Source organism: Pinus tabuliformis, chromosome 7 (assembly GCF_031772625.1).
Source record: "Pinus tabuliformis cultivar Carrire ecotype Pingquan chromosome 7, CPIR1, whole genome shotgun sequence".
NCBI classification, from domain to species: Eukaryota; Viridiplantae; Streptophyta; class Pinopsida; order Pinales; family Pinaceae; genus Pinus; species Pinus tabuliformis.
The window spans coordinates 2,078,434,032-2,078,460,239 of NC_142293.1; the positions used below are offsets into that span (position 1 = coordinate 2,078,434,032).

At 37.3% G+C, this 26,208-nt stretch overlaps 1 protein-coding gene across 1 annotated transcript in view; it reads right to left on the reverse strand.

The window, feature by feature from the left end:
- Positions 1-273: 273 nt before the first annotated feature.
- LOC149256860 (grpE protein homolog 2, mitochondrial-like) overlaps positions 274-26,208 on the reverse strand; it is a 123,690-nt gene continuing 97,755 nt past the window's right edge. Inside the window, exon 5 of the mRNA XM_089460904.1 lies at positions 274-861. Within this exon, the coding sequence (XP_089317030.1) occupies positions 760-861 (102 nt within the window). The 3' untranslated portion in view covers positions 274-759. The remainder of the gene's footprint in view (positions 862-26,208) is intronic.

Consider the following 26,208-nt stretch of genomic DNA (forward strand, 5'->3'; position numbering starts at 1 on the left):
AGACATTGGAAATATATATATTTCCAATGTCTTAATTGTTTTGTTCAAATATAAAAAGTATCATCACAGTGGAATACAATAAATTTGTAGTGACTACTACCAATTGCATTTAAGTGATTTTCAGAGCTCCTCCTCTTACTCCTACCACTAGCAGCGTGCGAAAATTGATTGCAGCAAAATCCATCAGATAAGAGAGAAGACAACTAAGACAAGAGTTATGCAACTATGCCGAAATGCCTCGAGTATCATTTTGGATTTAGAAAGGGAAGAAGATTTTTGCAAGACTGCATCCTAACAAATTGCAATATTTACCAAGATAGTAGTTCTTTCTGCATACATAATTTGGAATGATAACGTGTGTGTGTGTATATATATAGACACACACCCCTGTCAAGTAGAAACAAAAGACTCCCACAAAGCACAAACAAAAATCAAGTATACTACACTAAACACAAGGAATTGGACAAGATTATTTTTATATTTGCACCAGCTTGAAAGGCGTTGTATACTCAAAATTATGCTATAAAAAGCCTGACAATTTTTCTCTGGAAAAAATTACCCTCACCATTCTACTGCAAGTGCAATTGTGTTCATGAAATAAATATAGAATGGAGATTTGATGCGATCTCATAGACAAAGAAGCAAAAAGACTACCATCTAAATCTACATTCTAAATCAGATATCTTTACTAAGCAAGGAATTGAATGCTGCTTCAGATATCCTACAAGAATTAAGAAGAAAAGAATGATCAACTCCAAATCAGGCAGATGGCTCAGAATTTCCTGCAGCTTCATTTTCAACGGCCTCCACAACACCAACCTCGGCAGGACGTATTACTCTGCCATGAAGTGTATAGCCAGGCTGCACCATAAATCAAAAGCATATTTATTACTTACAAGAACCAGGCCAATACCAAGTATTTAATGGTGGCAAATAAACAACGTGACATAAATAGTAGCACTCATCAATAATACATCAAAATCTGTTGCACTGATTAATTCGATTTTAATGATGGGTTACTGATATCAATTACAATTTATGCTGCAGCGAGGTTGTGAGAAAGGTATGAAACATCCCATGTTTGTATGGGGGATGACCAGGGGGGGGAATGTCCCCTATGCCCCCTTTTTGGGGGAGGGCACCCCCAAGAATGGGGAATACAGGGAACATCTTTTCTTCAGTCTCCTCTTGCATCTTTCCTATTTGCCTGATATCAATTACAATTTATGCTGGAGCGAGTTTGTGAGAAAGGTACGAGACATCCCATGTTTATATGGGGGATGTCCAGAGAGGTGGGGAATGTCCCCTATGCCCCCTTTTGGGGGAGAGCACCCCTAAGAATGGGGAATTCAGGGAACATCTTTTCTTTAGTCTCCTCCTGCTTTGCCTTGAATCGTTGATACAATGTCCCTTTTCACTAGACTTTTTAACGAGTTGATTGATAAATGAATCCTCCTCTAAGTTACTACAGCTTTGTCATAGTCATCATTATCTTCATTTGTTATCATATTACCATACTGTATGACTAAAAATTTCTGCTATGGGTATGTTTTATCAAATGCTTTCATCTTTGGAGAATTGCATCATACTTTTTAATTAATGACTATTTTATGTTCAGCCCCTGGTTTTTCTATTGATCGTCTCCCAAATCCTAAATTAAAACTCTGGAGGAAAAGCTCTCTCTCGATTAGCACATAAACTTGAAACCCAAATTTATTTTTCATAAGAGGATCCATCTCTAAATTTTCCAGATTTCCTAACCTACCAAATATCTTTCCTCGCAGCCTTTGCTTTAAATTCCTCAACATAAATATTAGAATTATATTACTTTTAAGTTTTCATTTAAGGTACAAACAAATATTTGAGTACATTTTCTTCTGCTCAAACTCATCTGCAATAGATTTTGTAAAAATTACCACTTATAAAATCATGTGACTAACATTTTCCACCGTATTTCTATATAGCGTGTTACCGCTCAATCTAGCAGGGGTCCTAGGAAGGGTTCCAAAGGGATTTCTAATAGACCAAGTGACAACAATGGGACAAGGACCCACTGTCACCTCAGTCAATGTCCCCTGCTCTTTACAGACTTTCACTGATGGGAGGAGTCCCAGTATTAAGGACATCACTAGAATGATGAGGTCAATAACAATGTACAATGTGATTTCCTAGGCCCATTCAGAGGAGAGGCTCAGATAATAGGTTGCTTGTTTTAGACGCAACAGAAGGGCTCTCCAAGAAAGGCTTATGGAGGATGCCTAAAACTAGGTGAAAAGGATATTCAATGAAGAAGGTATGCCTAGATCAAAGCTTCCTAAAGGAATAAGAGGACCTCTCTTAGAGTTTTGTGAGATAACAAGCATGCAAGTGTTTAGGGCCACAAGAGAGACCTAGGGGATCCAAACAAGACCTAAGATCTAGGATGATCATCAACAATATGATTAGGTCATGCAAGGAAGAGAAGAAGGGTCAATGAGAGATGAACTTCCAACGCATTTTCGATAGCAAATGACCTTAGAGAATGCCACTAACCAAGAAGGTGAAGGAAAGGAGCGATCTTGGAGCTAGGGCTTGAGAGTTTTCTCAAACTAGCCACGAGAACCACTCGAGACTTTCAGGGCATCTGCAGGAAAGGACAGCGCAGTAGTGTACCACTTTTCACCGCAAGGAAATGCCTCTAATACAATTCGCACTAGGCCCTAGCTCACTGTCTAGGGTTAGAGCAAAGATTTAATAGAAAGAAAGTAAAATGGTTTTAGGGTTGATCATCAAGAATCTAGGACCAGTGCCTGGTTATTGGGAAGAATGGAGTCAAAATTATCAACATTTGGGAACTTCGCTCTTCAAGGAGGACTAAACAAGCAACTTCACTAATAATGGATGCAGCTAAATGGCAACTTTAGGCTTTTATACTTCAATATGCAAGATTTAATGGAGTTTCCAGGTGAAAGGTAAACAACCCACCCCTAGGAAAATTTGTTCTTCTTGCCAAGATGAATAACATATGCAACGAGCCAAGATAACAAGTGTTTCATAAATTCGCATTAATTATTAGGGCACAAGCAACATCAAAGCATAGCATTCCATACATTAGACATAAAACATGAAATTTTTGCATGAAAAGAGCACCTACATGACAAAAAGAGTATATCCATCCATAAACTTGTCAAAAAGAAGCTCCATGAGAGGTAGCAAAAATATTCCACACATCAAAATGCATTTAATCATCCAAATCATTCCACAACTTGTAGGTCTGAAATATTTAGAAAGATATATCCCAAGTCCAAGTGATGATGAGGAATGAAATGTGTTGGAAAATCCAAAAGGCAGAAAGATTTTCTCTTGTCGATAATTACTTGCGATTTCCGTAATCTATTATTATCTTTCTTGTGTTCTTTTTATCTTAGTTCATCAAGCAATTACCAAAACCAAAACACGAAGATCAAGTACACTAGATGTAGGCGCACAGCCAGGGAAAAACCCCTATATAGGGGAAAACCCGATCAAGAACTCTTCCTTCAGTATTTTCATATGACAGTGAGCTAAGTCACATGACACGAGGACACGAGACACGGAGGACACGTAAATACGAGTATTCAATATGAAACACAACGACCTGGAAACAGGACACAGGGGACACATTTTATATATATTTAATAAAAAAAATATATATATATATACTGAAATATAGTTTTTTATCCATATTAAATTGCAGGTTGCAGCTTATCTAATCAAATTAAAATATCATTACTTCTCAAAGTTCATATTTCACTTTAAAAAAATAAATAGAATCAAAATTTACTATTTAGAAATTAGAATGTGATATGCTTGGTCTTGATTCTTGAATATTCAATGTTCATTGTTCATGTACAACTTACAAGCACATAAGAAAATAAATAAAGTCTAATCCTATTGATTTCCTCTGCCCCTCTTGCGAGAAAATGCCACAGCTTTCCCTTTCCCTCTAGATGTAGAAGCTGGTGCTGATGGAGTTGGCAGTGGAGTTTGCTATGCTCTAGAAGCTGAAGAACTAGAAGTAGGAGCTATAGGAGGTAGACCACATCCTCTACTGGTGGCAGGGGTAGCGCGAGCAGGTGGTGTCACCTGGAAACATTACAATATCCCAATCTTGAAATCCTGAAAAACTGATAAGTCTGCTGCATTTGAATGAAATCTAAAATTCTATTTTCTCCATATGGAATCCAATGAGGCCGGAACCACTCTCAAACATCCTGAGTCATTTCATGGTAATGTTAAAAATTTAAGTAAAAGGATGAAAATGAAGATCAAGGAGAATGTCACTTTTACTTTAAGAATTTAACATTACCATGAATAGCATATCAATACTAGGGCCTAGACTTGATCATTAAGTTGCCCCACTCAAAAATTATTTGTTTCTTTCAAAAAAAATTGCAGCTTATGCAGGCAACATTTTCTATCAACAGAATACGCGTTTTCCAGATGCAAGACACGACGAAAACCGACGAATACGTTTTACATTTTACAAGACACGATGAAAAACGTTTTCGACACGTTTTAGGGCCGTTTTCGTGTCCGACACGTAAAATACGGGACACGGGACCTTGGAGGACGTGTCCTGTGACTTAGACAGTGAGACAACCAAGACCTTAACCAACAGACCTTCCTCCTCCACCAAGTCAACCTTTCAATGAGATACAACAACCTTCAATGGTTTCTTCTTGTCTAGCAGCTTCAATCCAGCATCAACCCAGAAATTTCGGGCCAGCTTCACCAACAGCTTCAAAATTTCGACCTCCCCAGCAACTGTAGAATTTCGGCAACTTCACACAGGTGAGACAAAGAGAGAATTTTGACTTCTTATGCTTGTGAGAGACCTCCTCCTTCACTATCCTTCTTCCTCTTCTTCCTTGAAATTCGCAATTTTTTTGGCCCCAAAAGTTGTAGATCAAACTTGTTGTGTGTGAGCGACAAATGGGGTCGGGTTGTTGCCTTTATATAGGCTTCTTGTGAGATTGAATTACCCTGTTTGAGGCCGACTTGTCCTTCCTTGAGGTTGACTTGGTGGAGGAGGCCTAGAAGACCCAAAATACAACAAAATAAATTTCTTCTTTGATAAATAAATCCCAAGGGTTCTTTACAATATGACATGGACAAGGACACTTAACATAAACCATAGAGGTCCTCAATGGAGACCTCGACCTAAACACAATTGACCAAAGCATGAAACCTGTGCTTTAATAAGTCAATTTATATAATAATAAAATTTCTTTTTCTTTCTTTTGATAAATATATTTCATTATGACTCAAGTACAAATATGAATATCGGCACTAGTTACATTCTTCAACATGTTTTAGGATCTAGGGCACATGTAGTTAATGAGATTATTCTTGACTTGATAACTATTTGTGAGGTATTTTTATTTTTCTTATTAGCACAATCTTTTCTTTGACATTATTAGAGTGTGTGTTTCTTATTTCATCAAATAGCTACCAAAAACAAAGAGACAAGAACACAATATGTTGGCATTCTGCCAGGGCTAAAACCTCTCCATCTTGGAGAGGAAAACCCACACATAATTCTTCTTATAGAGATTCCAATTGACGAACACCAAGACCATGACCCTTGACTTACTATGCCACTCCAAGACCAAGATACTAATCCTCTTCCTTGACACTGCTGAGATCATCATCATTGTTGCACCATCACTGAGGGTCTTTATCACCGAGATCTTCATATGTATAGGAGAGCTGCATGTAGATCCACTAATGGTATGGCAGTCTGAGTCTTAATCAAGAACGAAGTCATGATTGTGATAGGATTATGATTGCTCCTTATTGTATCCCGAGATAGTGTTTCACTATGAGATCCTTCCATCATTATTATGTAGTGACTGTGATCATCCATGTTACCAAGACTATTGAGATCTTTATTGAGAATATAATTGTGTTCTCTTTTCACTGAGATCACCCTTGTCACTGTCATCATTGCTTTGTTATGAATATAATTCATAACAAGTAAAATAAATAAAATTAATGTAAATATTAAATAATCAAATATTTGTTATGTTAAATAGTCATTAAATTAAGTGATGACCACCGCTTAGATATATATATGCAAGTCCTTGTTGTAACATTCATCACTTATACATTTTTATATAAAATAAATTATTATTACATATACCTCTTGTGTATTTTTACATTCAAGCCTACAAGCTATCAATTTTTATGCTTCAGTGGTATCGCAGCCATTGTGCACAATATAATCATGTGGGTCTTCGAAAGTTGTTCGCCGCACAATGTGCCATTACGTTCATGTCCTGATTGCGTTGAGCAATTTAATAAAATTCAAGAAGTATTTCAGTAATTAGAAAAATCATGTGCAGAAGTTAAAGCATGTCGAAAGGAAATCGATAGTAAGGGAGATAATAACGACAGTGAAGAAATGAAAGAAGATGAAGCAGTAGATGATTATAATGTTCAATATTATGATGAAGGCATATCAAGGCCATCAAGTGCTCTGTTGATACCTGCAGGCCCAAGACCAATTGTTCCTGTTGTACCCATTCAAACTGTTCCATTGTTGTCACGATCTGTCAGTGCATTAGGAAGACTAGGAGTTGGAGATTCTATGGCTTCAAATAGCATGTTGTTGTCTCAAAGTTCACAGGTGCCTCCATCATACAAAATGGTTGTTGTTGGAAAGAATAAGAGTACTTACGCTGGGCATGTTCCTCTTTCAGTCTCGAGTGCTAACACTCTGGCAGCGGCAAGTCCCTCTCAAGGTTCCACTGCTTCACATTCTAGTGGTTTTATGCAGAACTCTCTTTCATCTTCTGTGTTACCTCCATGTACAATTCCAGGCTCCGAGAAAAAAAATAATTACAGCAAACCCATCAACCCTACGCAGCACATCGTGATGTTCAATCCAAGTTATGATGAGCTCTGTGCTCCGCTTTACCGCCGTGCTCATCCTTACACCAAGCATGGGATCGCTCAGGGCATGAGAAACCACAAGCTCAGTTTTGTTGAGGATTCGGCCATCAAACCCTTGACTAGCAGTACAATACTTTTCACATGTATGGTTACGCTGTCGACCCTCCTTCTTTGGGTAGTCATATTGTTGGTGATTTAGAGTCTTTGAAGAGAAACGATGGGGCATCTGTGTATAATTTACCTAAACGTGAGCATAAGAAGCAGAAACTCGAGAAAAAAATGATACAGAAGGACGAGAACGAGGAGGAGGAAAAAGAAGTTGGAGAGGAAGTTGATAATCCTTCCACGGAAGAGTGGCTGAAGAAGAATAGGAAAAGCCCTTGCGCTGATAAGAAGGAGGGTTTGCAGACTGAATTGACTGAGTAGTAGAAGAAGTATGCTCAGGAACGTGCTGAGAAGGGTGAGAAGTTTGAGATTGTAGATAAGACTACTTTCCATGGCAAGGAGGAAAGGGACTTCTATGGGGAGGTCTTGGATTGATCCTCCCAAGGATGCCAAGGCAACCAATGATCATTGTTATATTCCGAAGAGGTGGGTGCATACATGGAGGGCTGGAGCCTATCGAAGAATATTACAGTTACAACTAGTTCTCTATGGCCTTGGAGGGCTGGAGCCTATCGAAGAATATTACGTGAGAGAGTATGAGGTACAGTGTAGTTGCATGCAGTTGGCTTTTGCCATTTTAATGAGGGAGAAATTTGAATGGATTAATGATATCATTGTGTACGATCTACTTCTGTTTTCATTTCAAGAAATTACCATAAATGCCCTCGGTTGTACTTGTCTCTCTATCAACGAAAATTGCAGACGGATAGTGGATAGACCAACGCTATTTTTCATGCCTCACTGCGCAAATTTTCTCACCAAGAATGTTTTGAATGCAAACAACACGCCTGCCAATTTAAATAAGATTATCATATTAGGTAACAGTCTCAACAGAGCAAATCCAACCTTTTTCCATAAGAAGAAGAGGTTTGTGGGGCATATTGCAGCAGGATATGCTTGTCAAGTTAACTTTTCACCCGATGGGTGATTTGTTATGTTCAGAGATAGCAGTTGGGTAACGCATATTCACAGTATCTTAGCAGCTTCTTCTTGGATTGTTGCACGAATTGCTCAGCAAGGTGCCTTGGACCTCGGTGTTGGTTCATTGCTTCTATAATTTCGTTGTGGCTAGAGCGAGCATTTTCTGGCACTTGTTGTTTCGTTCTCAAGCAATTTGTTCAATCTATACAAAAGAGTTTTTTATCGATTCGTTTTGCATTAAAAAAATGCAAAATCCACAGCCTGGCATGGCAGAAGGTCTCAATTTAGTGCAGAATCCACAGCCCGGCGTGGCACACCGTGTCAATATAGTGCGGAATCCACAACCTAGCATGGCACATGATGTCAATTCTAAACCAAATCAGACCTTGTGCGGACTCTGTGATTTTGTGCTAGGTGTTAGGAACTTTGTTTCACGCGCACTCTCTCATTCTGGAGAGTAAGTCGGATATATTCCGTGCAATGCTAGAAGGAAATGAAAGAAAATAAGTGCACATTGATGGGGCTCCATGAAATACTTTGGAGGCATTTGTGAAGTTTTTGTATATTGCGCTAAGTATGTGTCGACAACTGGGATAACATTTAATCTATTCATATTATAGACCATCCACAACGTTTCAGACGGAATTCCACAGCGTTTCAGACGGAAATTTGGCGTGAGGGTTAAATTCATATTTTTAACTTTAATTTATATAGTTACGTTTAACATAGTTTAATTAATTAAATTATTAAAAAAATAGAGTTATTAAAAAATAATAATAATAATAATAGTTAGATTTGAAAAAAAAAAGGAGTTATTAAAAAAATTAGAGTTACAGAAAAAAAAATAAAAATAAAAAACATAAAAAATAAATAAATAAATATTAGAGTTATTACAAAAAAAATCCACGGGAATATTACTAATGAGCTACATGACAAGAGGATGGCCAGATTATATACATCGAGATGACAAACACTAAGTGAAGAAAATCCAAGGCATTAAAGCTTTTGAGGACAAAGCTTCCGAAGGACAAGTAAAATAAATAAAATTAATGTAAGTATTAAATAATCAAATATGTGTTATGTTAAATAGTCATTAAGTTAATTGAAAAGGCATGTCTAAAAGACATGCCCAGTCACGAAAGGACATTGCTTAGGTATATATATGCGGGTCCTCATTGTAACATTCATCACTTATACATTTTTATATAAAATTAATTACTATTACAAATACCTCTTGTGTATTTTTACATTCAAGCCTACAAGCTATCAGTTTTTATGCTTCATGCTCCTTATTATGTCGAGACTGTGAGAGTGTGTATCTCCTACAATATCCATCCGAAAACATGTAGACACCTTCTCAATGGAAATGTTGTAACATTGCCTTCATCCGAGATTCCTGTTCCATTACTTGTCACTATAATTACTAGCGAGATTTCAAAGATACCCGAAATTACAAAGGCTTATGCAAAGTTTTGTTTCTTTGTGACTAGCCGCATATTTATAGGTGTTATGTCTCTATATTTAGCCGACATGTAAGGGTGAACCGATCTATCCCTATTTCTGAGCCGACTTGTCATTAATATTTATTTTGAGGCTGACTTAATTGTTTTATTCATTGTTTTGCAGGCAGACTTCTTCGTGCTTGTCTTGGAGGATTGTGCTTGTCTTGGAGGGTTTTTTTAGACTTGTATACATTTCATATATGCTTAAGAAGAGATTTTTACACATGGCTTCGACTCTTTGAATTTCCTAGACCTATGGAATAAGCAAGAAACTCATTCTTATAATTTACAAAAATAATATTTCTTTTTCTTGACAAGTACAAAGATCAAAATTACATTTGTAAATACCAAACCTAGTTACACTTTCTTCAACACTCCCTCTTAACTAGGGAGGTATTTATAATGGTACTTGGTCATTCTCAATCTGAAGAATTTCTCATAAGAAGAATCAGATTGGTAACCCATCTGTTATAACATCATAGTAACCAACATTGTTTATAGCAAGGCCTTGACTAACAGCTCTATCTCTCATAAGATCAGAGCACAATGTTGGCGAGACCAATGATTTATAGACACCTTTATCATTGTCTCTCAAGGTACATACCCACCCAGGTGTTCACTGAGTATGACCTTCTAGGACTATTCTTATCTTGGGTTCCCAACCCTCAAAGAATATCAGTCCTCTTGCCAACTCTTATCTTGGGTTCCCAACCCTCAAAGAATATCGGTCCTCTTGCCTACTCTTATCTTGGATGCCCTACACATCCTCAAAGAGCATCAGATGCCAGATGATTACCCAATCCTCCATTCTTTCTTCCCAGGTGAAGACAAGAATGTTGTGTCTATCATGTGTCTACATTTCCATTCATGGCCTTCACCTAGACTTACAGTTGTTAGTCCTGGTCTAGTGCATGACACATGAGATAGAAAAACACAATTGTCACTCCTTTTTAATCAAGGGTGATCTAATCCAAGCTCCCTCTTGATCAGGGACCTGTCAGAGCTCCCTCTTAGCTAGGGACTCTTCTATACATCAGCAACTTCTTTTTCGTGGGTCCTTCAGCTGCTTGATCAACTTTTCTCCTTGATGTCATGAAAGTTAGTTGAGCTTCTTTCTTGTAGGGCAAGAGTCATCAATCACTTTCCTCCTTAGTTTGTCATGTCATTCCTTTCTTCATGGAAAGTGGCCTTCTTCATGGAAAGTGGCCTTCTTCATATCTGGAACCTTCGTCATGTGACTACTTTCTCATCGTGCTTCTTCCATTCATCACATGAATGCTATTTGTACTTGTAAGTAGCCCTGCATGAATTTATCCATATATTATTCAAGAAATCAAATATATCAAATCGTACCTTATTAAGTGACTCTTCATCATGACATCTTTCTGTAGGTATCAGCATCCTGCATTTATGTTGACACATATCCCAAAGATATCCATTGTCAAGGATCTACATCTTTTCCACTAGAGTCTTCATATATTTTCGGGAGATTTTCTAGTCAAGTCTTCTTGATCTTTTTGGATGTTGATTACCTTCATCAGGGTTGCATATCTCATGATCTCTTCCTTCTTTACACATTCCATTCCCAGGTGCCTTTTGGAGTTTTCTAATCAGAGTTATGTAATTGTAGTCAACCACCTCATATTTCATATGAGGACATATTATGTTGATTTCATCTGGTGTGACTTATGTCTTTCTGCATCCTTTTAGAGGAGGAGATCATTTTCCTTCAATCATGCTTCTCAAGATAGAAGTATTGATCTGCAACCATACGACATGACATTATAAAACTTAAATACAAGTATACATACCTCATTTTACCTTTAGGTTGTCTAGGCTTCTTTCAGCAGCTTCCTTGATTGAAAGATCTTCAACCCCTTGAACTGCTCTTATGTCATCATATCATTATTCATGAACTCCACAGGTTGGAGTTTCTATTGAAACACTTGCTTCATCCCTGGATCAGTGAATCTTCTAGTGAAGATTCCATCAAAGAATCTTGAGGATCTTAAAGATCCCTATCTAGCAGATGTTTCCCTTTTGTTGCATGATGAGCATTCTTCAAATGTTTGAGTTCTACAAAGTTGTTGCCTACAACTTGCCTTCTTTCATAGAAACCCTAAGTTGTTGACAGAGGTATCTTACTTATCCTCGTGATCATAGTCACCCTCGTGATGATGTCACGAGATCTTGTTTCTAATACTTCCATAATGTTACACCACATCCTATAACATATTGTAGTCACATTCTATGCAGGATCTAGGAGCCCAGAAAGAGACTTTATAGAGAGAGGCTAACTTAAAGAATTCTACTCCCTCTTATCATGGAATCCATTCAGCTCCTTCCATCCTAACCAGTAGCATGAATTTTCTTTTTCTCCTCTATTTGATATTGTCCTTTAAGGACCATCTTTTCTTCTTCCAGCTTCTTTTAAGTCTCCAATATTATCTATGTGAGAGGACTTTAAAAGTTTCTTCTCATGAATTCAAAGGAGACCTATTTCAATGACTTCACCTATCTATAAAGACTGAGACTATCCTCCTTATACAAGGACCAACATATTGATTTGTACAACGAAGTCATTTAAATCAAAGATAGCTCATAACTGTTAGCGCTTGGAATTCACCTAGGCTGAAATAGACAAACTCTCAAGGCTACATCAAACCATTTCACCTCGTAGCTAGCCCTACGAGGTATGAGAAGGCTCTCTCGGGTCAGATTTGATAGATCTTTCAATAGGATTAGGCTGACCAATTAAGAATAAAGATTTTAGGCTAGTAAATTGATAGGGGGTTTGATTTGATGATTTGTGGGGGTTTTGGTGGCAATTGGTGGAAGTGCAATTCAAGGTGCGGGGATTGAGCACAGTTTTCACAGGGGGATCTAAGGGGCAAGGTAGGAATGAGTGCTGATGCCTTAATCTGAGATGGATGATCAGAGATGATAGAGGAGGAGCTAAAGAGGGCAAACACACAATTCGAATCCTCTCTAGACAGTAGAAAACATTAATATTGAACAAACTAAAAAGCTGAGCATGTCAAAACATGAGTTCAAACTTTACCACTTCATCTGTCCAATTAGAAGCAAAAGAGAGATGTGGAATACATAAACAAAACTTACAAGAACATGTAGAGAACACACCATCAACACAAGAATCCACAATGATGTCTGCAAAACCCTGGCCTTCCTTTTCCTTAAATTGCAGAGATAGATGTACAATATACAATGAAAGCTTTCTTCCACAAGAGTCCAACCATGAAAATGAGAAGGAGAGAGCATAATATAGACCATCTAGACCATCTAACTCCTTTCCCCACCTCTAGGGGTCGAGCTCAGCTTCCTAGGAGCAGTTTGAACTAATTCTAAACTAAGAACTAGAAAATAGGCAGCCAAACAACTTGCCTCTATTACTTAGCTAACTCATCCATGCATTAATTTTTCACTTTTTACATCATGGAAGCTTCTAGAAGGGTAAAGAAAGATAAACTCTATCAAAGTGCCATGAAAATATTACATTTATCTATCATCTACAAGTAAAAATGGTCAACCATAGTCAAAACAGTGTTTTTTGACAAAAAAGGTCAATTCTGGCAAAGCTGGCTCGAATGGTCGCGCCCCCTTTTCAAATGGTCGCACCCCTTTGCAGCTACTTTTGAGTGGGTTCCACTGATCCAAATCAGGTGCAAGATGGCTCATTGGAAAGGTCTGTGAGTCTACTTTCCAACCCAACTGGAATTTCTGAATTTGGAGTTGATTTGACCCCTCAAAAACCATTTCTCCCAAGGTCACTTTCTGCAACTCAAAAAGTGGGCAGAAAGTCATTTTTTTTATGTATTTTGAGCTTTTGGAGGCTCAAATCTCAAAATCAGGCTTCTCCCAAGTATTGGTAATTTTTCTCTTTGCATGCCCTTTCCAAAAATGCCAAGTTTTCAAAATTCCGAGCAATCCTCCAGAATGGTCTCACCCGGGGTGAGACCATTCCACGGGCAAAAACCTGTAAATTGCACAAAAAATTCACAAATGACAAAATTTTCTCCAAATTTCTTGAAATTTGGGCTGGGAGTCCCCAATCAAGTACCATGCTCAGTCAAAGAGGCTTTGGCCAAAATTTGGAGTGGATCGGGCGTTTTCCTTCGTTTTTGTGCTTTGGCCAACCGTCCTTGGAGCACCTTCGTTCTCGCCGGTATTTTTGACATTTCTCTCAAACCATGACACCTGTGTAAAAAGTGAAAGAGGTTTTTCTTCCTTGGCATGTTGTGGACAAAAACCTCTCTCAGTTTTGCAAAATTCATCTTTGATTGCTCAGAAACAGCTTTTGAGTGAGACTTGTCCCGATGTGTGAAACAAGGGATTTTGTCGAAATGGAGCGAAATGAAGGGGATAGAGGGCTTCTAAATTCTTGGGGAAATTTTTGGGAGTGGGGAGGGATGTTAGGAAGCAGGGGAAAGTGGAATCTCAGAGATTGAGTGAGGGGAAGGGGTCGAAAAGGACAAAACACAGGCCAAACCTAGAAAATTGCCAAGTTGTAGCTAGAAACTAGGGTTTGTGCAAAAATGAGGAATTTGGCGGATGTAAGGGATGGGAAGTGTTTGATAAGGTACTTTAAGGATAGGGGAAGGTGTATGAACATCAGGAAACAAGTTTTGCCGGTGATTTGACCATCCAAGAGAAATTGCCTTCAAAACCCTAGGAGAGGGAAATGACCTTGCCTGGGCGCAACATGAAGCATGAACAAGGTGTAAAATGACTCATTAGACACTAACATGATGATGACAACCCTCTGAATGATGATAAACTCAACTGAATGGTGACATGGACTGACGTTTGGGCAAACCCTAGACCTAATGCCTAGTGACCAAATTTTGCTTGAAAACTCTTTGAAATGACAAAATTTGACTTGGAAACTCTGAGACCACTTTGTAAGAGCATATTTGATCACTGTAGGAAGGCTGAAAAGACTGACACTAACAATAACCATGAAAGATACTTGGCACATGAAGAGGAGATCCTTACCTTGATGCTTCTTTGAATGAGATTCTTGCTAGAGCATTATTAAAAACCTCTTACCAAGACTCCTTGCACTATCCAGCACCAAGCATGACAAAAATTGCTCCAGACTATATGTTATTATGATATTCGACACTGCTTCATCATTTAACTTCTAAGGTAATTTGACTCCTTATCAAGTCTTTATGATTATTGATATATGGTACTGTACTGCCGACACATAAATAGACTGTGGAGTATTAGCAGCAGTGTGTAGACATTGATCATCTCTTTATGGCACTGAGACTTAGCATTGCCTTCCCAGAATAGAGGAGCTAACACTTCTTTAGCCCAAGTAGGTTTATCCTAGATTTGCTTAGCAACATTATCTCCAAATTGCGACCTTACCGAGGTAGTATGCAACACTCAGCATATTATGATGTCACCGGGACTACATGCTGCAAAACCAAGATATATTGTAAGTATGAGAAACTGAACTGTGTGAGATATTTGAATTGAGGAGGTTTTGTGATCTTGACACCATGAAGTGAGAATTATAATGCCACGATTTGAATTATTCTTGAGGAGATCCGAGACTATTATTGTTCTTGCAGTAGTGTCATCCCTAAATCATGTAGTAGTATAGAATATCATTGTGAGCCCGAGACATAAAGCATGCATGTGTACTGAGATCATGTAGCATTATTGTGAAGTATCATTTGTTGTCACATCAAGCCATTCATCATTGGAAGCACCGAGACTACAAAGTACACCCAAGAAATGCAGACCCGAGATTGCAGAGGATGATCAATCTGTGGTTTTGTAATATCATGGTTGCTTTCAACATTTGTGACATAGATTTGAGTTTTGTAGTATGAACCCGAAACTGTGATTGCCAACAAGACTATGATATCTGAGATTGTTCCTTGATATGAAGATGAGATGCAGCATTGTACATCTTTTCAAACTCATCTTTTGATTCGCTTAGATGCAAACTTGATCCTTGAATGTCTCTTTTCTCCTCTTCCTTACACTTTAGCACCTTAGCTCTGATACCATGTTGAAGAATCTATGGCACGTGTAGTCAATGAGATTCTTCTTGACTTGATAACTATTTGTGTGGCATTTTTAATTTTCTTATTAGCACAATATTTTCTTTAACATTATTAGAGTGTGTGTTTCTTATTTCATTAAATAGCTACCAAAAACAAAGAGACAAGAACGCAAGACGTTGGCATTCTGCCAAGGCCAAAAGCTCTCCCTCTTGGAGAGGAAAACCCGCACATAATTCTTCTTTTAGAGATTCCAATTGATGAACACCAAGACCATGACCCTTGACTTACTATGCTACTCCAAGACCAAGACACCAATCCTCTTCCTTGACACTGCTGAGATCATCATCATTGTTGCACCATCACCGAGGTCTTTATCACCGAAATCTTCATATGTATAGGAGAGTTGCATGTAGATCCATTGATGGTATGTCAATCTCGTCATAATTGTTCCTTCACCGAGATCGTAACCTTTGTGACTAAGTCTTCATCAAGAACGAGGTCATCTCTGTGATAAGAATATGACTCCTCCTTATTGTATGCCGAGCTAGTGTTTCACTATGAGATCCTTCCACCATTATTATGTAGAGGCTGTGATCATCTACGTTACCAAGACTATTGAGATTTTTATTGAGAATATAACTATGTTCTCTTTTCGTCGAGATCGCCCTTGTCACTGTCATCACTGCTCCTTCTTATTATGCCGAGACTGAGAGTGTGTATCTCCTGCAATATCCATTCAAAAAGATGTAGACAACTTCTTCAACAGAAATGTTGTAACATTGCCTTCATCCAAGATTCTTGTTCCATTACTTGTCACTATAATTACTAGCGAGATTTCAGAGATATTCGAAGTTACAGAGGCTTATTCGAAGTTTTGTTTCTCTATGACTGTAGCTGCAAATATATAGGTGTTATGTCTATCTATTTAACCGACATGTAAGGGTGAACCGATGTGTCCCTATTTCTGAGCCGACTTGTCATGAAGAGCTTTTTACACGTCTTTGACTCTTTGACTTTCCTAGACCCTATGGAATGAGCAAGAAACTCATTCTTATAATTTACAAAAATAATATTTCTTTTTCTTGACAAGTACAAAGATCAAAATTACATTTGGAAATATCGAACCTAGTTACACTTTCTTCAACACAACGCTCCCTCTTAACTAAGGAGGTATTCATAATTACCTATATCTATAGAGGTAAATGGAAGATCTCCAAAATGAACTACAAAGAGTTTAGCACACTAAGTACTACGGACTAGATTCCTGACCAGGGTAATCTATCCGGGTGGGACTAAGATGGACTAAAGCTTTCAGCCAGTCTAGGTACCATCAAGCTTACTAACTAACCATCAACCTAGGGATCTAGGTGTGTATCCAAGGTCAAAGCTCCAAGACCAACGCCACCCTCCCTCTTCAGGATCTAGACATCAAACACACATAGGCCAGTCAAATGTCCTCCCAAGCATCTACCATTAGATGCTTCAACTCTCCCTAATAAACTAGATATATCCATTTGTCCAAGCATGCTTCCCAAATGTTCGTCCTTCTTTATGGAGAGATTTACCTGTTCAAACACAAACCCCAATCAACAGTAAAATTTCAAATATACATATACAAGTAAACACAAACCTTCGGGGTCCTCAATCATCTTGATGCCACTTGATAAGTTATTCATATGCAACTAGTCGGAAGCTTTTCTTCTTTCATTTCTTCAGTAGTATCAAGACATTATAGTACTTTCAATCATTCTCCAATTTATTTTTCAAGGTATCTATCATGACTATCATAATATGCCCTCCCTCTCAACTGGGGAGATGTATTCTTTTCTTCTATCTAAGCTCCCTTTCAACTTAGGGAGATCAACTACTTCCTACTTTTATAACATCAGAAAACCTCTCACGACTTCATTCCTTCATAAGGCTTCAAGGTTATCTTGATTATCATCATTGAACATCTTCATCATCTTGAAGATTATGTACCTACAAAAACTTTAATAGCAAGTACAACCAAAAACAAATATACAGAAGCATGAAGTTAACTATATCAAAATCAAATCATTATAATGGAAACATTCAAACTTTAGACATCAGATACCTAAACCTAGTTAGGTTCATAATCAGCATGAGACACATACTTCTAAACTTCAACTTCTTGCTAGGGTTTTGTTACAAACCCTAGACTAACATAAGGCAACTTAATCAAGAAAACAGTGTCATTCTAAATAAGACCTCAATATTATTTTCAGAGATATATGACAGATTCTACTATGATCCATTACCAACCCTAGATTCCATCTTAGAGATAACAATCCTTAGACATCAACAATTCAATCAAATAACAATTCTACTATACATTTTAGACTTTACTAGGGTTTGTTGCAAAACCTATAGATTTAATCATAATATCATCATATCCTAGAATATCAAACTTCTACTAGGGCTTTGTTACAAACCCTAGAATTTACAAACTATGAACATCAACAATTGGGTTAGCATATATATCTAGGATTTCATAATCATGCACAAGCATATCACAACAATATCTACTAGGTAAACCCAAGACACAAATATCAATACATTAAAGTTAGACATATAGTAATTTCATTTAGACTACGGTTTCAATCATACAAACGAATATATATCTAGGGTTTCAATCCTAGGACCTTATTTTAGCTAATCAAAGGGTCTTTCTTATAAACCCTAACTTGTGAACCCTACAGATCTAGGGTTTCAATACATAACATAGACATTGCTAGCAAACCTTAAAGGACTAGGGTTTCTATCATAATAGTACCAAAACCTTTATCATAAAATGAATAAGTTTTCTAGATTTCATTAAAAACCCTAAGTAGACTAGGGTTTTATAATTATTATTGACATACCTTTAGGTTAGGGTTTTACAGTGAACCTTTTTAGGGTTCCACAATAATGATAATATAATGAGGGTAGATTCAATCTAATGATTAATCACCCTAACAAGAATCTTTGTGATTTAAAACCCTAGACATAGCAATGTTAGTAATGTAAAGCAAGAATTTTAAAAGAAAATGAACATAACTTTTTCATATGAAGAGAATTTTATAACAAGGCTTATGGTCTAAGACATACCTTTGAGTTGTTCCTTACAAACCTTGTATGTCATCAGTTCTTGAAGGGATTTGCAACATAACTTCTTCCATACTTCAAATTTATCCTTTGAACTCTCCTCCATATCCTTTGAACATTTAGCATGCTTTCCTAACTAGGGAAAAATATAAAGAGAAAGGTTAGTAGCATATAATACAAACATATCTTGATAAGGTAGGAAACCAAACATGAAAAGATGAAACAAAGAACAGAATACTTATCTTTTGGTAAATTGGTGAAGGCTCCCTCTTAATCCAATCTTGAGGCAAACCTGCAACTAAAAATAAAAGGTGTTCTAACAAAACATGTTAGACCTGCAAGTTCTAGAAATCAAAACATAAAAGAAAAATAATTCAAAACTTAAATAGAAGACTAAGAGGGAGAAGAGACAGAGGACTTAGTAGTGTAAGTCCTTGACTTCTAATTCTTCAGTCTTGTTCTTCTTAGGTGGTGCTTCTTCGGCAATATTTGCTTGATCTCTTTCTCTCTTCTTATTCCTTGGATTCTCAAAACAATGGCTTTTATAATGACCCATCTTATGGCAATTATAACATTCAATCTTGGATAGGTCAACCTTCTTCTTTGGTCCTTTGAACTTCTTGAAGGTTCCCTTATTCTTGTGATGAGAGGAATAGGCATTTGAGATGTTCTCTTCTTCATTCTCTTTCTTGTTGCTTACTAATGATATTTTGGCTTCTTCGTGACTGCATGCATTCCACATTTGTCGAATGTTGGAGTATCCTTCCAACGGTTGATTCCTAATGCAAAGGCACCCCAACATGTTGGTAGTCCTAAAAGGGCAGTAATCACGAGCTCTTTTCCTAGTACAATTTCATCTATTGCTTGAAGTTTGTCTATGATTCTAGATATCCTTATAAAGAAGGATGCCACAATATCATCCTTCGTCATCTTCATAGTTCTTAATTCATTCTTGAGGCTTGCAACTTGACCAATGTTCTTGATTGTGAATAATTTGCATAGAGCCTCATACATTTCTTGAGCGGAACCTATGTTGGGAATATATGGAATGAGGTTGTCCTTTACTCCATCCACTATTAGGTTCATGGCCAATATTTCAGTTTCTCTAAACTTTATTTTTTCTACTTCACTTGATTCATCTATAGGCTTCTTGACATTTCCTCGAACTAGATGCAAAACTTTATTCTTCTCAAGGATGAGATCTGTTGTCGCATAGAATGTCTAGGCACTGCAACAACAGCTCAAATCGGGCCCTGTCACCCTAATCCCCAATCTCTCCATTTAAGTTGTCTCCCAATAGCAGACTAAGGGGGGTAGACCCTACAGAAATGGAATGAAGGAAAACTAGTTGGGAACCAACCAGATCGAGAGACACAGTTAAGAAACCAAGTAATGTTTTAGATTTAGCAAGACTTACAAGGTTCAATTAGATTTAAACAATTAATACCAGTGCTTTGTGAAGTCAACTATCTTGCTAAGAAATTTAGGACCAAGTACAGAATGAACAACTGCTGCTAAGGAAAATGTTATTATGATGAAAAGAGATGTAAGATGTGATTAGCAAAAGGGATGAGTGAGTAGTGAAGCGAGATTGCTTAATAATTTCAAGTACTTAATGTTGATTAGTATTTGATTATGATGACAAGTACTTATTAATGAGATCACAATCTTCACCACAAGAAAATATGCCAAGGTACCAAGTGCCAAGTAGATCCCCACAATATGCAATTATTCAATGATTATTAATGCAAAATTATCAACGCTCTTCCTTTAGTTAGAGGCTTTCAAAATACTTCATGTCAATAATATTCAATTAGATTAAAGTAATTAGAAGCTCAAATGCCAAAGTAGATTTATCAATTTTCCAAATGATATGAAAGCACTTTATTTATTAAGCTTTCAATGCCAATCTGAAAGAGAAGCAATGTGACTTAGATGAATTGACAAGATGCTAAATCAATATGCCCAAACAGACTTAGATGCTACCAATACTCAAGCTTATGTGCTTTAAAGAGTGATTAACTCACCACGACAAATATGTTAGTGTTCTTGAAACAGTTGGAAACCAATGTGAGCATATGCAACCATGAAACAAATAATAGTTATAGTATGGAGCAATGAAAGCACTTGTATTACTTGTATTCAATGCTAATGACAGCAGTGAGCTAATTGTGAAAACAATAGTAGATTTCTTGTGAAAACAGTGAACCAAATTGTCAAATTTACTTGTAATTCATTTATTGACAATATTTTCAGAATGAAACATATATGAGATGGATGAAGCAGCAAATGAGAAACTAGAGGGCAGCTCAAAACCAATCTCCTTGCCAACACAAACAGTGAACCATATGCAAGGGGAAACCAATTCTCGATGAGCCTAAGACCCTTTGTGATGCCACTGTCAATTATGATCAGAGCTTAGAAAACATTATGACAGTCATTAAACTTTCATAAAGAGAGCAAAACAGAAAATAACTGGCCGATGCAAATAGCTTATAAGTTTATTAGGTGATCTGTTAGGAATTTTTAAAGTACTTAGCCTGAGATTTTACCACTGCTAGTAAACAATTAGATGCTGCAAATTAAATCAGTGAGGAAGCAAGAGGTAAATGTTAAATGAACTCAGAAATTTTTATGATAGCATTCTTATGCTAAGATCAGACCATATAATGTCTTTCCAAACAATAAGACAGTCACCTAAAATTTGCAAGTTATATTAATCAAAGAATGCTCAAATTTTATGAATAACCATAGCAAATGTATGACAGCTGTATGTTTAGACGCCAATTAATGCCAAATTAGTGAAAAAAAAAAAAGCCCTTTCAAGCAATTCTGAATTAAGAAAAAATGCACTTCAGTTTTATAGTCAGAAATTAGAGAGAAAAGACAGCTACTCAAATTGTGATTTTTATCCTAATGTTTATCTTGCCAATGAGTTTAATTAAATTCACGGTTTAGATGTCGTTATCTTCACTGTTCTGCAAGTTTGTTTGACTGAAATAATAGGACAAGGTTCAGAGAAAACGCACCAGAGAGCCTTCAGGCTCAAAGACACTCTCCAAACTTGACTACAAAAAATTTTGTTTTTATCCCACAGTCCAAATCTGAAGCTCAAACCTCCCTTAACTCAGAAAAATAAATTAAATTTTATCAGAAACTTTAGATTTCGTGATAGTATTTGATTAGGTGAAAAATTCTAGTCTTGGGGCCAAAAGGCCACATCGAAGGAGGAAAGATAATGTTGTGTTTGGGCAGCGTAAGGGTTGAACAGGAAGGTGGATTTGATGGAGGCTGCTACGCCAGCGGAGAACAGAGCTAGAGCAGCAGAAGAGGAGATGAGATAAGGCCGCCGTAGGCAGCGTGAGGCTTAAGGGATCAGCGGCAGAGATAAGGAGGCTCGGCTAAGGGAACAGCAAGGAAGGTGCTGTGGGTGGAAGATAAGGAAGCAGCGGAAGAGGAGAAGAAAGGAGGAGGGAGGAGAAGAAGAAAAAGGAGGAAAAAGGTAGGGGAAGAGGGACGCAAGTTGTAAGGCGTAGAACAAGTAGGACGCAGCCAAGTAGGGCTGCCCCTAGGGCCTAAAACCCAGAAATTTCACCACTTTTTTTTTTTTTTTTTTTTAACTGAAACGGTTGTTTATTTTATTGATATGTGAGAAACAGAAAGGGACTTTGCCAAGGCAGCCCTGCTTACATGGTTGAAAACCTACTTTTGCTTCCTTTGGAAAGGAGCAGTTCACAAATGATGATAAAGAATTTCCCCGTTTACATTTAAGATTCCTTTGTTGAGAGTGCTGCCCAAGTTCGCCATACGATCTGCTTCCTTGTTGGAATTTATGAGTATATGATAAAATTTGCATGAGTCAAAACTCTGTAGAACCGTCTTCAATCTATCCAATATTTTGTTGAGCCCAACATTGTTGAAGTATTCCTCTCTGATTAGTTTTTTAATTAAAATTTCTGAGTCTCTGAAGACTTGAATATCTTTAGCGCTTTTCTCTCTTGCAATGTGGCAGGGCTTTAGCAGCCCCAGAATCTCCGCTTGGTTGTTTGTTTTCTCTCCGAGACCCCATGCAAAAGAAACAGAGGAGAGCCCTTCCGCAAAGTAGATGACCCCGCCAGCACCTGCTGCTCCAGGATTCCCTTTGGACACTCCATCAAAGAAAATGGTAGTTACATTTTGCGCCCTCCACCAGCTTTGAAAGATGTCATCAGTCTCTCTTTTTCTCCATTCCAGATTTGCTTTCAGGGGTGAGGTTCTATACTTTCGGGACAGCGGATCTATAGCAAGCCACCTTTTTTCTTCTGGCCTGAGCAGGGGGTCTTCTTTGATATATTGCTGCTGAGCCGCTTCCAACAGAAGGGCCTTAGCTTTTGCTGCAACCTGATGCGGGGAATACTGCATTTCTTTGAAAATCTACTGGTTTCTGGTTAACCACAGTTGCCAGCAAACAAATTTTGGCAACGCTATCCAAATCCTGCGCCAAAAGGACTTGGGGAGGATGCCTTTGGGGTAGCTAGCACACCAATTCGCAAACAGCTCAGAGACAGAGATTTGCTGAGGGAGAGAGATCTGGATTTCATCGAGAAGAAGTCCCCACACCTTTTTGGCAAAGGCGCAGTCAAGAAACAAGTGCTGGGCAGTTTCTAACTGACATCTACAAAGAGCGCATCTATGAGGCCCTTCAAACTTTCTTTTTGTCAGAGAAATTTCACCACTTTTACCTTTTGAAAAAAAAATATTTTTTTATGGAGATCCTTAATCAAAATTTCGAATGTCCCTTCTGAATAATTTACGGATGATCCTTCCTTGGACAAATCGCTGAAGGCCAGATCTTGCCCTCCAGGGTCTAGATATGGCTTCAAATCCTTTTCTTATTTCAGATCTACACCTGTAAAACAAAAACCAAAAACATCCAAATCCAATATATACAAAAACTAAACAAAACCCCAGAAACCAAGTTAGAAAATCTTCAGATCTATACAAAATATCTACAGATCTATGCACAAAAGTTGCAGATCTGTCAGATGTGAGGAGTATGGGTCCAACTCCGCTGCCAAATCTGAAGATATAAGGCTCTTACTAGCCAGATCTATCAATTTTTCCACGGAATATTTAAAAGATTTTGGTTTTTTAGAGAGATACTAACCCAAAAACTCCATGCATAAAAATTTAATCTTTAGATAAATCTTGAAGTTAGTATGAGGTAGGCCCTTCAAAAAATATATGTTGAGAGTTGGCTGGTCCAACCGAGGACTACCCCCAAACGTTCGATGAAAACCTTGTGATCTTCTACAAACACTAGATCAACTATCAAACCAAGTAGAGAAATAAAATAACAATAAAATTCTGAAGAAATAGAGATACCTGCTAATTCAATCAAAATTAAAAATGTTACCCTAAACCCAACAAACTGAATAAGATACCTGTATTTAGATTATTCTAAGAGAGCTATTGATTTGCGATTTTCAAATAATATTTGCATAAATTAAAACGATGTTACCATAGATTCATGAAGAGGAACACCACCGCAAGTTGAAACCACAAAGACTTTTGCATTAATTCCAGAAAATATAAAAGAGAGCTTGAAAGCTTAGTACACAATTCAAAGATTGGATAAAAATTAGACTAACACCGACCTCTAATTTATAGATAAATCTTCCAACGGCTATTTCGCTTGATCCCCATCAGATTAATCTCGACTGTTGAAAAAGATTTGATTATCTTTTAATCTCATCCATCAAAATTATTTATTTTTTAAGGAATTTTGAATTTTTCATTTAATTCTTTTTAATTAACTCAAAAATAATATTTTTGAGTTAATTACCTCAAAAAATTGACTTTGACATAACTACCAAGGGTCCAAGGGTCCAAGATTTTTTAAAATTTTCAATATTCCTTTGGCCCGGGACCTTTAAAAAAAAAATTTAAGACCCACAAATTTTGCCTTTGGAGAATTTAAATTTACCTAGGACATAAAGTTAATTAAATTTTTGGCTTAGGATTTTTAATTTAATTTGCCCAGAAAAATTAATTAATTGACTTATGAGGGGATTAATTATTTTTCCAACCCTCTAATACTTAAGCCATGGTGTCTAGTTATGAGGGACCATGCACTGAATATTTTTTACATCAAGATTTTATATTTTAATAGATGAAGGGGGAAAACCCGTTCATTATAGACCCTCAAAAAATTCTCATTTCTACGACACAAAATATAATACAGTGGACCAAGAGACTTGGAATAAAATAATCTAGCCAATTAGCTAGGACTATTCCCAAATCATTTTTACATAGACTCAATATAAAACACTAGAACTCGCCTAAGATCTTAGCGACAAAATCCACTCTAGCTTTGGGGTAAGAGTGGAGGGAAAAACTTTGTCAATCATTATAGTCTAGAGACATAGATGAACCAGTGAGACAAAAAACCTCCTAAAATGGAGATCATCACCAAAACCATAGGTTTACCTAGGTTGTTACATACAGATGCGGTCATACTGAGATTATTTACATTTCACATATGTAGAATGGGCTAACATATTCATAAAACTGTCAGTTGATGATGAAGTCTGAATGGCATGGACACTCGACCATGATGAACCCCTTTTGCGAAAAAAATGGGTGCACTGCTATGTGGTCATTGACATAGAGTGGTCAACAAGATCTATCCTCTTTTTCCAGGCTTTGTAGTTGGAGGCTCCTTCTAATTTGTTTTCTCCCTTCATTGAGTTAGACATGTTTCTTGTAGACAGTAGGCTTATCCCCTTATATAATCCCTTTTCTTGATGACCCTTATTCAACTTCTTAAGACTTCTTATTCTCCTTTTAGTAGATCTTCAGGCTGCCTTTTTCTTCCTTCTTCACCTTAGCTCTGATACCATGTTGGAAAATTGGAAAGGCAGAAAGATTTTCTCTTGTTGATAATTACTTGCGATTTCCTTAAATTTATTATTATCTTTCTTGTGTTCTTTTTATCTTAGTTCATCAAGCAATTACCAAAACCAAAACACGAAGATCAAAGACACCAGATGTAGGCGCATTGCCAGGGAAAAACCCCTATATTGGGGAAAACTCAGTCAATAACTCTTCCTTCAATAGATTCATATGACAGTGAGACAACCAAGACCTTAACCGACAGAACTTCCTCCACCAAGTTAGCCTTTCAATGAGATACAGCAACCTTCAACAGTCTCTTCTTGTCCAGCAGCTTTAATCTAGCATCAACCTAGAAATTTCGGCACAACATCACCAGGAGCTTCAGAATTTTAGCTTCCCCAGCAAGTGCAGAATTTCGGCCCCTCCAGCAGCTTCACACATGTGGAAAAAAGAGAGAGAATTTCGACTTCTTATGCTTGTGAGAGACCTACTTCTCCTTCGCTATCCTTCTTCCTTGAAATTCGCACATTTTCTGGCCCTAGAAGTTGTAGATCAAACTTGTTGCGTGTGAGTGACAAATGAGATTGACTTGTTGTCTTTATATAGGCTTCTTGTGAGGTTAAATTACCCTGTTTGAGGCTAACTTGTCCTTCCTTGAGGCCGAATTGGTGGAGGAGGCCTAG